The sequence below is a fragment of the Brassica rapa genome, chromosome A03 (assembly GCF_000309985.2).
Source record: "Brassica rapa cultivar Chiifu-401-42 chromosome A03, CAAS_Brap_v3.01, whole genome shotgun sequence".
Taxonomy (NCBI): domain Eukaryota; kingdom Viridiplantae; phylum Streptophyta; class Magnoliopsida; order Brassicales; family Brassicaceae; genus Brassica; species Brassica rapa.
The window spans coordinates 18,649,428-18,662,102 of record NC_024797.2 but is presented as its reverse complement, the minus strand read 5'-3'; the positions used below and the strand labels follow the sequence as shown (position 1 = coordinate 18,662,102).

General features: G+C 34.6%; 2 protein-coding genes and 1 long non-coding RNA gene across 4 annotated transcripts; 1 reads left to right on the top strand and 2 right to left on the bottom strand.

Annotated features, from left to right (window-relative positions):
- Positions 1 to 898: 898 nt before the first annotated feature.
- Positions 899 to 3,556, bottom strand: LOC103859685 (probable polygalacturonase). Of its 2 annotated transcripts, none has more exons than XM_009137253.3 (5): positions 3,342 to 3,556; positions 2,570 to 2,890; positions 2,382 to 2,487; positions 2,062 to 2,307; positions 899 to 1,799 (listed from the first exon to the last, which is right to left on the bottom strand). In XM_009137253.3, the coding sequence occupies exons 1-5, from the start codon at positions 3,351 to 3,353 to the stop codon at positions 1,129 to 1,131; spliced, it is 1,356 nt and encodes a 451-aa protein (XP_009135501.1). In that variant the 5' UTR covers positions 3,354 to 3,556; the 3' UTR covers positions 899 to 1,128. The 2 variants fall into 2 exon arrangements, with proteins under 2 accessions (XP_009135501.1, XP_009135502.1); XM_009137254.3 differs by having other exon boundaries at positions 3,338 to 3,548.
- Positions 3,557 to 8,516: 4,960 nt separating this feature from the next.
- On the bottom strand, positions 8,517 to 9,787 carry LOC117132498 (two-component response regulator ARR1). The gene is made up of 3 exons (XM_033286799.1): positions 9,510 to 9,787; positions 9,145 to 9,297; positions 8,517 to 9,054 (listed from the first exon to the last, which is right to left on the bottom strand). The coding sequence occupies exons 1-3, from the start codon at positions 9,601 to 9,603 to the stop codon at positions 9,017 to 9,019; spliced, it is 285 nt and encodes a 94-aa protein (XP_033142690.1). The 5' UTR covers positions 9,604 to 9,787; the 3' UTR covers positions 8,517 to 9,016.
- A 236-nt stretch (positions 9,788 to 10,023) lies between these two features.
- Positions 10,024 to 11,390, top strand: LOC103859683. Its single transcript, XR_004456092.1, has 2 exons — positions 10,024 to 10,364; positions 10,448 to 11,390. It is a non-coding gene; the product is annotated as an uncharacterized LOC103859683 (long non-coding RNA).
- Positions 11,391 to 12,675: the final 1,285 nt, after the last annotated feature.

The following is a 12,675-nucleotide window of genomic DNA, read 5'->3' as shown; positions in this document are numbered from 1 at the left end:
GGGTGCAATAGTTTAAATTACATATATATATTACACAGCTGAGTTTGACTACATATATACTATTTAGAATGTGCACAAATTTAAATCAGTTGAACTAAGAATCTGAAAACATGAACAAATATAGAAGAAATACTCTTCATTATATTACTTTGAATTGCATTGAGTATAAGTATCACTATATTTTACTTAACTCTGTAATTTTGTTAGTAATTGTTATATGAAAGTAGATCCCATAATTGTTTTTAATTTTCAAGCAGAAAACATCTATGGTTAAAACAGAACCGAATGCATGGTGGAAGCAATAATGGGGGGGGGGGGGGGGGGGGGGGGAACAGTGGAGGTCAACGGCCGAAAGATGAGTCACGTGCCAAGTTGAGCGGATAAAAGAGGCTGGCGGCCATGTCATCTGACGAATGAACCGCAGCAACATCGTCACATGTGTCCCTTACTTTCTCGTCTGCCGACCAATCAGCATTCAGAAAGGCAAAAAAAAAAAAACATTGGCTTAAATCTAAGTCTGGCAAAATGACTTGCAAACGCCCAAGCCACTCTTCTGCTGTTCGTAACAGCGTTTCAATTCTTTGGTGGTCATGCCGACCATCGTCCAGGAGACAAGCCAAGATAGTGTAATAAGACCGTGTGCGACACGAACCAAAGATATGCTCATATGCAGCCAAATGTTACTGGAATCACCGCTTTGTCAATTGTTAGGGTTTAAAACGTGTGTATATATATGTGCAAAGAGATTAATGTACATTCAGAGGTTTTGAGAGCGGAACTGTAATGACAGGTTCAAGATCGGCGTTTCCAACCCTGACATGATTATCTAAATGATACATTCGACAAGAAAGTTTTAACAAAGATTATTGATAGGAAGTTGCCTTGCGATTCACATCAGAAAGACAAACCCTCTTCCAGGTCAAGAACATGAATTTTCTTACATTAAGAATGAAGACATGGAAGCTGTACATAATACAAACATAAACTCTGTTTCTTGAAACTCCCCCACTTACAAAAACGTAATTTTCTTTTATCTTACTCACTCTAACAAACAAATTTTATGACTTTTTATTGACAAAAAAAATTGAAAATTCAATCGTATTGTAAACCAAACTCCACCATATGGTTTTACCAACTGTAGTAGCCCCGAGCCGCCGTATCCACACCGTATATCCCACCACCGGCGAAACAAGACGAGGGAGAACTCATGAGCTCTTGACAAGGCTCAGGCGTTACGTCGTCTGAGAAGCCAGAGACGTTAGAGCACACCCAAGATTCTGAACTCGTTTGTAAATGAATATCCGAGAGACATATCGACGTGAACGGAGACTCTCCTATCCCGGTGAACTTCCCGGCCAACCCTATACCTTCTCCGGTGAAATTCCTCATGAGGACACGTGTCACGACTGGGAGCGCGTCCCGGTCGTACTTATCATCCGCATGGGACCCGGTGTGTCCGTCTGCTACGATGGCTGTGTCTACACGGGAGAGAATGACGTCAGAGATTGTGATATTACGTATATACCCTCCTCTGCCTCTGGTGGTTCTGAAGGCGACGCCTACGTGTGAGCTTTGGATGGTGAGAAGCTCCACGGTGACGTCGGAGATTCCTCCTGACATCTCGCTCCCGAAGGAGATGCCGGCGCCGGTGGGAGATTTTAAGCTGAGGTTACGAAGGTGGACGTTGGTGGTTGGACGGTTGTAGTTTATGCCGTATTGGTCCCAACCACTTTTGAGAGAGATCGTGTCGTGGCCAACGTTGATGGTTGAGTCCTCAATGCAAACATTGTCCGAAGAATCTACACACAAAAAAAACATTAAAGAAATTATTTAGTGCCGGTTTGACATTTTAAAAATTTTCCATAATGTCATAAGCTCAGATATATAAACTTTTGAATCCTTATTCTTCATATAAATGTTTCATAATGACCTATATATACAACTAAAATTATCGTATAAAATCGAAATACCCAAACAGTTTTTTTTCCTATGCTCTAGGCCGCGTTTGGTTAGCTTACGAACTATAACGCTACGTTAAAACATGACGAAATGGTTTTGTACCTGGGACAACTCCAAGAACGTACGGAGAATCAACGGTTGTTTCGATCAAAACTTTTCGGATATGAACATGACTGCAATAAACAGGGTGAATGTTGACAGAAGGTGCGTTCAAGAAGGTTAGATTGGATATAAGGATGTTTTTGGATGAGACTAATTCGATGATATGAGGTCGGCTATAGTTCAAGGTTCCCGACTCAAACCACTCCCACCAAACTGCACCCTGACCATCAAATGTCCCGTTATCACCTGCCATATATATAAATGTTCAAGTCTCAATAGCGTCAGGTGGTCATGGTGGTGTGGACTTATTTGTTATTTACCGGTGATGACTACGTCTAGTAGATTGTCTCCGTTGATCAAACTTCTGTACCTCTTTCCACGACCATATGACGGTAGAGAACTGACAGTGTCCCAGTGCGATTGGTCCTAGCCACGTTAAAGAGAAACAACAATGTTACCATATTAACCAAAGGCTATATACAAAAGAAACTTTAAACCAGTATCATACCGGCGAAGCAAGAATAGTTGCTCCTTTCTCCAAGAAGAGAGTGAGATGGCTGGTGAGATTGAAGCTTCCCGTGAGCCATTTCCCTGGTGGAACATAAAGCTGAGCACCGCCTTTATCGGCAAAGGACTTGAGGTAGAAAATAGCGTTCTGGAAAGCAAGCGTGTTCAGATACTTGCCGTCTCCAACGGCTCCAAACTCAAGGATGGAAACGCTGTGCGGTCTAGGGTCTAACATGAAATGATCCTTGCATATGGTGGCATCATTGCTTTCTCCTCTGATCAATAATACATTGGTGAATGCCAGTAGCCACACCAATGCCACCTGCATTACAAAAAAAAAAAAAAAATTCCTGAAAATTGAGTTTGATTTCTAATAAAGAACATGAACTCTCTCTTCCTTTCTTGATGTCAACATAGGAATTTCCGAAAACTAAAATTCTATCTGAAAATCTCCTATGATTTTTTCATTCAGACAAAAACTGATGTGAACATCCAAGAAGGTAGAAACAGAACACGTAAGTACAAAACAGAGGAAAAAATCGAAAATCTAAGAGTGATTGCTAGATTTGGCTCTGCTGAGAGATGTCCCAATCTCAAACGAATAACACAGAGCTGATGTTGCAAGAGTTGGAACAAACAGCAGAAGCAAGTGAGAGAATCATAGACTTAAAACTAGAACACATAAGAGATTCATCTACAAAATTTCATACTTTGGAATTGCAGAGAGCAATTAAAACAAAAAGGACTGAATAAAAAGGGAGAAACGTACTTACTGGAATCTTCATGAACTCAGAAACTTAAGTTCCTGAGGAAGGAGAATCGTCGTGAGGACAGAGATGAAGAGAATAAGAGGAAGCAAGAGAGTCAGATGGCAAATACATGTGTTATTATTTGTTTAACGCACTGTTTGTTGGAATTGCTATCAAATCAATCCTATTAATAATAATCATTACTGTTACTGATTTTGTTTTGATCCGAATATTTAAACATTAATTTTAACATTAAAGGACCATACATTATATAATTCACTCAGATCTTGGAGCGACAATTCAGCATACTCTCCCTAAACAAAATTAATTAGTGAGACATACACATGAGTAATCACTGCTAATAGCTTAACTGATCTAAAGACACCTCTGATAGCTTAATTTAACCGATGAAGAAGCTAATTAAATCGTCTACAGGAGAGTTTATCACTTATCAGTAAGTAATCCATATGCTTGTTCCTTCAGTGATCCAAATTTTTAATAAAATTTTCTTTATATTATGTTTACACGTGAATTTGGCTCGCATCTCTTTTCGTCTATCAACTGGTAATCCTACTTGTTATAATATAAATATAATTTAACTAATTACTTGTGCAAATTCATAATCTAAATTTTTGTCTTGAACGACTGGACCAGCATATCTTGCCGACACGACTATTCTACAATTTGAATATAGCTATAAGTCTAAATCTAGTTGAAAAAATTAAGAATAGTTAGTACAATTGAATATGTACCATTACTGGTTTGTCTCGATATTGCTATGTGCTAGTGGCTATACAAATCATAAAATGCTATGAAATTAAAATACTGATTACAGGGTTATTTATTTAAGTATAAAATCACCATTAACTGGTTATAAAAACAACTAAAATTAACTTTTGAAAACTATCTCTAAGATTAGAGGATTTAATCAGTGGATAGAGAGAGACAAGAGAAGAGAAGTAGAATATGATGTGTAAAATGACAGATGGAGTTCATGTGGTCTGCTTTGCTTTGATTGGAGCAAGCAGCCGTTTGGATTTACTATATAGAAAATGAGTAATTAATAGTATATAATTTGGTAGAGGGGTTAGTATAATAGTAGTATATACTATATAGTTTTATAACATAATAAGAGAACTCTTATTTTTTTTGGTGCAACGAGAACTCATTAATCTAACTTTTCAAAGATTACTCATGCGGAGTATGTAAGAATATACACAAGCAAATCAAGCAAGTACTATTGAAGTATATATTTATTTATTTTCGTCTACTAATTATTAATTTCGTAAACATGATGATGTGGGCTTACAGACTAATCAATCTTGTTTTGTACATAAAAGAAGAACATTTAGGTTTATTAAAAACAAATTAGTACGATTGAGTGTAGATGTAAAGAGGACACATAAGCAGTAGCACATGTGCTTTAGACAGTGAAGAAAACGGGACCCACAAGCAATCATCGGATGGGAAATGCCAGCCTGGCTTTTTGACAGAACATTTTCCATAAGACCATAACCACATATGCTAATGCTGCTTTCACACATTTGATTTTCACACCTATTTCTAATTTATTTTTGATACATTTGCGCAATATCAAATACACTTATCATTATTATTTTGAGCAAACAAAAATCGATGGGCAGACCAAATTAATGTGGAGAATTCAACTAAGTGCATATGATTGTTGAAATTACTAAGATATGATTTGATTTTTGTTGACTATGACATCTCATTGAAGATAGAGTAATGATTATAGTCAATATGCATTGTGAATAGATATCACGAACAGTATGTTAGTATTATTTTATTTTCTTAACTGATTTGAATTGATATTACCTATGTAATAGCTTATTAGTTACCTAAAACGTATAGAGAATCTTCATGTGTCGGGATTAATGGCCTTGACGTTTACGCTATTTTAGTATGTACAAATTAAACCACGTAGATTTAAGAAGTTGAAGCTCAATATATAGCTTCTTCATCATATTCGTATAAGGTATCAATTATAATTAGTTACATGGTCTCTTTCATATTTGTTGGAATCTTATGAAACGGAGCGGGTCATATACTTATGTCGGGTTATAATTATGTCAATATCTAAGAAACAAAATGATTATATTTTAGTTTTAGTCGTGTGTCACTATAATTATGCTATGTGATTTCCCTTGATCAATAAGTTCAGAGAGCTATTTAACTACTCATTATGAATTTGTATTTTATATAACAATATAATCAATTTATTTATTTATCATCATTTTGCCCTGTTGGACGTAATATCTCCCACGACTTGTCCACCCACGGCTTCACTCTATTAAACTCATCCATTGCATAGACTAATTAAACAGTTTTAAAACCGTTTGTGAAAAGGCTGCGCAAACAACACCAACATAAACACTTATATTCATAACCAGAGGACTTCTGTAGTAATAATGCCCGGACTCCTCTCTGGAATAAATATGTGGAGTATTCTTCTTGTTTAAAATGTTGAAATAAAAGAAAATGGATATCCGTTATTCAGTCTAAAGATGTTTGACACATGACCGAAACAAATATAATTTGGTGAACCAAACTAACTCTAAACCAACACGATAGTCAGCTCAACTGTTTTGAGTAAAGATGACTACGATATTCTAACATACAATAAAACAGTCTTTACTAACTTCTTGCCAAAAAAACGACGTATAGTTCCTTGTATCGGAGAAGGGGGTTGATAGATCAGCTTAGATATGTTGAGATATAGACTCTGTTGTGAATTTCTTTGGATCCCTTTTGTGGTTGCGGCAGAGGCCCCACTCCTTAGTTTTCACACTTACCTTCTTTCTCAAACTATTTTGTTCTATATGCGTAGAGTACTCTACTACTCGTGTTAATTGGAACACAATATTGTTTCAAGACGACATGCGAGAATAATTTATGATTTTCCTTACGTACTAGCCATTGATTACGGCCATCTCCATGATAATTACAGGATTCTATGAAAACTGTGATATTTGAAAAGAGATTAAAAACAGTTGGACTACTTTTTTAACAAGCACTAATCAGTAATCAATGCTCCAATTGCATGCTAACTAATGCTCATCAGTCGTCACTTTAACAATGATGACAGCTAAAAGCGTGCAATAATATGTTTACCTGAAATATAAAGGTTGAGCCCGTTTCAAACCACAATACTTTTTATTTAAAAATACAATGTTAAACGTTCCATTCCATATTCATTCCTTTTAACCTGAAACATAAGTTCCAAGGTCAGACATATATACTTATGTTTAAAAGGGATGATATATGTAGTCGAGCTTAAGTATGTTTCCTTTTAAAACTTAAGTTCCGCGCGGAAAAGCTTCAATAGCATCTTTCTTTCTTTTTTTGCATATAGAGCATCGGCCCCATGAAGAGGCGAGGCCGCGATGATATTGATAGAGAATGCTAATTGCTAAACCAGTTATTTGCGTCTCTAGTGACCCATCAACTTTGTTTTACCTGTAGATTAAAAGAAATTATTACATTACATAATCATCAGTTAAATCACACCAGAAATTATTACATTACATATTATTACATTACCCTGAAGTTGTAAATATGTATCATCCTTTTTAAAATTACTACTTCATTCACTATAAGAAAGGAGAAACAGCAAAACATAAATGTTGATCTTGTTTAGAAACGTGTGTTGCAAGCATTTCCATACCGTCTAGTTGAACAAACTCTCTAATCCATATTATATCAAACTACCAATGTTTTTGCTGTTGATGTAGTCCATTTTCTTGATCACACATTAAGAAGCAGACTAAAAGCGAAGCCCACGATTGACCCAGTGGATTTGAAATTTTTTAGTGAAATATCTATACTATTAAAGCAGAATACTTCTTATGAATCTGCCCCTGAATTTTCCTATTAATTACAAAACATTCCATTCTTTTTTCAATTGTTTTTTAGTTAAATGTTTTTCGAAAATGAAAAGCCCAACCAATTTGCTACTTACATTTTCGTTTTCTAAGCCCATTAAATCGTTTTAAATCCCATTCTGTACTCAAAGATTTTCGGAATCAAATCAAATAAAAAGAAGATCCCCCAATTTGAGGAACACACAGAAAAATATTTTAACTGTTTGATATGGTAACTAAATTTTCCAAAAACTAATCTTAAAATATAGAGAGATTCAATTTTAAAGAGAAGATCTCCCAACTTTCTCCCCAAGTTTCTCCTAAAACCTAACACCTCGCTTTGAATCCGATCAATATTATAAATAGGCAACACCGATTTCCTATTCAAACCCACACCTTCGAACAAACCAACAGGATCTACGTAGGATAATATAGGACACACATTTTTATTTTAATAATAATTAAAAAAATAAAGAAGATAATATTATAAAAATTGACTATAAACAAATAAAAAAATCTATTAAAATATAAATTTGACAAATATTTATTAATTTAAATGAAATTTTAAAAAGAAACGATCCCGCGCTTTGAAAGCGCGGGTCAAAATCTAGTATACTATTAAAGCAGAATCCTTCTTATGAATTTGCCCCTGAATTTTCCTATTAATTACAAAACATTCCATTCTCTTTTTCAATTATTTTTTTAATTGTTTTAAATATTTTTCAAAAATGAAAAGCCCAACCAATTTGCTACTTACATTTTCGTTTTTTAAGCTCATTAAGTAGTTTTAAATCCCATTTCGTACTCAAAGATTTACAAAATCAAATCAAATAAAAAGAAGATCCTCCAACTTGAAGAACACGCAGAAAAATATTTTAACTCTTTGACATGGTAACTGAACTTTCCAAAAACTAAGCTTAAAATAATATAGAGAGATTCGATTTTAAAGAGAAGATCTCCAACTTTCTCTCCAAGTTTATCCTAAAACCTAACACATCGCTTTGAATCCGATCAATATTAGAAATAGGCAACACCGATTTTATATTCAAACCCACACCTTCGAACAAACCAACATGATTTACGTAGGATAATATAGGACAAAATTTTTTATTTTAATAATAATTAAAAAAATAAAGAAGACAATATTATAAAAATTGACTATAAACAAATAAAAAAAATCTATTAAAATATAGATTCGACAAATATTTATTAATTTAAATGAAATTTTAAAAAGAAACGATTCCGCGCTTTCAAATCCCGGATCAAAATCTAGTTTGTATTAAAAAAAAAGAGGAAACGTCAAAATAGTCTATACAGATTCAAAATGGCGAATATGTCCCCTCCCATCTTCCATGAGATATGGTAGAGTATATAAAATCAAAATACATTGATATATATGTGTGTTATTAACTTATTAGGGTTTAAAAAGAGTAAAGATAAGAAGAATGAAGAAGAGACAGAGAGCAGATATGAAAGAAACAAAGACTTGAAAAGAAAGAGAGTCTTCCATGGTCAGAACTTGAAGAGAGTTTATTGATTGATTCGCTTAAAAGTGTGACAGATACATTGTATTGTGGAGAGAATCACCAGATACTACTGCGTGTGTTCTTATCGAGCAATCTAGAGTTTTTGTTCATAACATGCTCCTCCACTTCTTCCCTCCATTAACAGAGGAAGAGTTGTCATCCGCTGCATCTTCCCCGTCAGAATGTTCAGGTACGCTCCTCCTCTTCCGAACCACGTGCTGCCATATGTTCTGAAGTGCCTCTATGCGCACAGGTTTGATAAGATAATCAACCGCACCGTGCGTTACTCCCTTTAGAACCACACTCTCTTTGAATTATCCGCAGACATCACTGCGTTAAAAACAAATTTCACAAAAAAAATAGATCTTTGTTAGAACAAAAAGATTCAAACTTAAAACAGAGATATATAACAACACGTACTGATAACAGGCAAGTCCATCTCAAGACCGACGTGTTCAAGGAGCTTGAAGCCGTCCATGTCAGGCATGTGAACGTCGCTGATGACTATATCGAATCCATGTTTGTTCTTCCGGAGCAGAGACAATGCCATCTCTGCTCTGTTGCATTTCGTTACTGAAAACAAAGAGAGATTCATCAAATGAAATTAAGACAGAACTGTTTTGAGTCTCTGAGTACTAACTAACTAACTAACTACCTAACTAACTAACTAACTAACTAACAAGGATCTCTCTTTGAATCGACAGTCAAAAACCAAACTCAAGTCAAAGTCAACAGCATCTCCACAAAATTACTAAACCGAAAAAGATCTTCTTTGATATTCGAACCTTCGTAACTACAAGCCCTGAGCATCCTCTCTAAGATTGCAAGACAAGTCGGGTCATCATCAACCACTAGAACTCGAAGACCCGACGAAAACATCTCCACCACCGACTCACAAGTGTAGAAAGAGAGAGAGAGAGGGTTGGTGAGGTGAGACTTAATTAAGAAGTTGAAGAAAACATGGTTTTGTCTCCATTCATCGGTTATTTTAACGAAAGAAAATAAAGTTAGTTTTATGCAAAAAAAAGAAAAGAAAATAAAGTAAAGCTAATTTTTTTTTTTTTTTGTCAACGAAGTAAAGCAAATCTTACAATTGAAATGTGAACAGAAGAAAATGGTGGGTACAAATTACATTTTCTTCTTTGTAAATGAGGACTTCAGATGCCTTTGACTTTTCTTCTTTCTCTACATTTATTTATTTTCAGTTTAGATCCTTTTTCTTTTAGATTTTTACAAGTTAAATTTTCTCGGTCTATTAGATTGTATTTTAATTTCTGGCCAAGTTCAAACAGGGGAGCTGCTAAGGTACATTCTATAATTGTTTGTTGTATTAGTTAATCATTTTTCTTCTAGTCGTCAGCTCACAATACAACAAGTGATTCACTCTTCACGCTTTGTGTTTGAATGGTTGCGTCTGTAGTTTGAGATATTATTGTAAATATTGAAACAATCTTTATAAACAGATTCCATGTGTGACATCTATTGTGACATTTAGTTTAAGGAACTGAAGGTGGAGTTTCCATGTATAACGTTCTAAATCATATTCTTTGCAGGAGAGAAAGAAGATTATCTAAGCAATGAAAGAGGATGATCAAAGAAGCCATGTTTTAAAGATGGCTACTGATCACTTTGGAAGTATGGTAAAAAGACCTTTAATTATTTTCTCTTGGAGTTTTGTTTGCCACTTATACTACTTGGCTGTTGACTTATATTGGTTTTTCAGATAATACCTTGACTACTGTGTGTGCTTGCATGTATTTTCTCTCATTGATGACAAAAAGCTTGTGACCAAGGTGGTTTCCCGGAACCAAATAATAAATTGGTGGATTCTATACACGTGTCTTCCGATCCTTCTGAAACTTCTTCAACCTTGTGCACTGCAGATTATTGTTCGTGAGCTGGAGGCACCTTAAAGGATCTAGTTGTAGAATAGGTTTGTGTACGTTTATATTGAAAAGCACTAAGAGATAAAGTTTGAGAGTTTTAATGTACTTAGTGTCATTTCTTCAATCTGGTAGAGGTTATTGTACTTTTGTCATTTCTTCAATCTAGACTTCTCGTCTTTGATTTCTTTAGGCTATATGTGACTAAAATGTCGAGTTCTTCCAGTATTTGTTTTTTTTTTCTTAACGTATGACTCCACAATTGTATGTGCAGAATGGTACGAGACCACTATTGCAGCTACTTTATCCAAATTCTTCACGGTATTTGAGTAATGATGATTTGCCCTCTCTTGATCTGTATGTTCCATCACTGTGCTTAATGCTACGCTTATATAACCCCTACTATCTACTTAACTAAAATGCTATCATTTTTCTTTCTTGTGGAATTGGATGTATAACCTGTCTGTCTTTACCATTCAGTTTCAGGATAAGTCAGAGACATTGTCTGAAACAAAGGAATCAGATGGTAAAGAATCTGTTGAGAAGGCGAAAGATGAACGAAAGTGCTATCAAAATACCAGAAACCAAAAGACTAGAATGATGCAGCCAACTTTGCTGAACCACAGTTTTTGTGTGTCTTTTCAAACAAGTTACTAGGTTCAGAGTCTTTTTTCCTTCTATAGTTCTATTACATTCATGCAGCTTTAAAAACCACTGTTCCGATGTATTCAAATTCAAACGTTAACTGCAAGTGAGTTTCTTCTGGAAGACTTTCTTTCCATATTAGCTTTGTTCTTAACCCTTGGACTCAAACTGGCCAGAGAGTGTTTTCTCTCTTGCCTTCTCAGCCTTGGACTTGTGGATGCTCTCCATAAGCACACACTTGTTCTTGAACACGTTACACTTCACTTTCATATACATGTCGTGGTACATGTGCTTGTTGATCTCACGTTACTTGACAAGGAAACGCCTCAACACCCTCATTCTTCTCATTGACATGATCTTGGCCCACTGTATGTTTAATTTTTGAAAACTGAAAAAGTCCAACAAACATTTTTGTAACGTCTATTATAATTCTTTTATTTGGGAGGAGTTCGGACCATAACGTAATCTTCTCCTAAGCCCATGATCAACCGTTTTTAATACCTTATGACATAACGAAAATCATCCATTTTAGCAGAAATCGAATTAGAAACACAACTGAACCAATTCTTTGTGTTGAACTAGTAGTCCAATACACTGTTTGCAATAATTGCTAGTATTTTTTTTTTGTTAAAAATAATTGCTAGTATTGTTAATATTGTTACAAGGTGAAATAGGGAATACAATTTTAATTATAAACTATAATTAAGATTTAAATATATGACTAGTATAAAAACAAAGCACCGAAAATGATGCCTCCAAGATATTTTAAAATAAATAAATTTACATGATTGGCGAAAAAAAGTATTGTTGTGGGTGGATACATTAATAATGTATATACATAATGGATTGTACATTGACAAATACAATAACATATAAGTACTAATATATTATCATTATCCTACATATAATACGCACGTACGGATTTACATTATTTGTTTGTAAGTCAAATAAATGCGAATCATTTTAGATCATTCCAAGTGGGCAGAAATGGACAAAGTTTGAGACTTTAGAGAAAAGCAATTATACAGAGAACACACAAACTTATTAATTATGTGGTAAGCACAATTACACAAACTCTTTAGATTTAGGTTAGCCTAATTAAGTATTGAGCAGACAAGTTACATTTATGTTAAGCACAATTATTTATAGACCGGGCGTGATTGCACACACAGCAACAAAAATTGTTTCGGTTATATTGACTTAAATTTGAGTACAGCATGATAGGTCAGTCAACAAATTTGGTATAATCTTGATTCGATTAGATGTATGGGCAAAATAGTTAGAAGATTATAATGCTATATATTTTCGGTTAATTAAGTAAAATATTAATCAGACCAAATAAATGCGCTCAGTATTAGATTACTAATGATTTTCTTGAAAGTGAAACAAATAGACAATCTCGCGAAACTAATAGATTCTGTCA

Coding starts and splice junctions, on each gene's coding strand:
- LOC103859685 (XM_009137253.3), bottom strand. Junction 2,308..2,381: donor ACTAGACGTAGTCATCACCG/GTAAATAACAAA, acceptor TATATATGGCAG/GTGATAACGGGACATTTGAT. Junction 1,800..2,061: donor CGTTCTTGGAGTTGTCCCAG/GTACAAAACCAT, acceptor TTTTGTGTGTAG/ATTCTTCGGACAATGTTTGC.
- LOC117132498 (XM_033286799.1), bottom strand. CDS start 9,603: ATGTTTTCGTCGGGTCTTCGAGTTCTAGTGGTTGATGATGACCCGACT. Junction 9,298..9,509: donor CAGGGCTTGTAGTTACGAAG/GTTCGAATATCA, acceptor CTTTGTTTTCAG/TAACGAAATGCAACAGAGCA. Junction 9,055..9,144: donor GATGGACTTGCCTGTTATCA/GTACGTGTTGTT, acceptor TTTTTAACGCAG/TGATGTCTGCGGATAATTCA.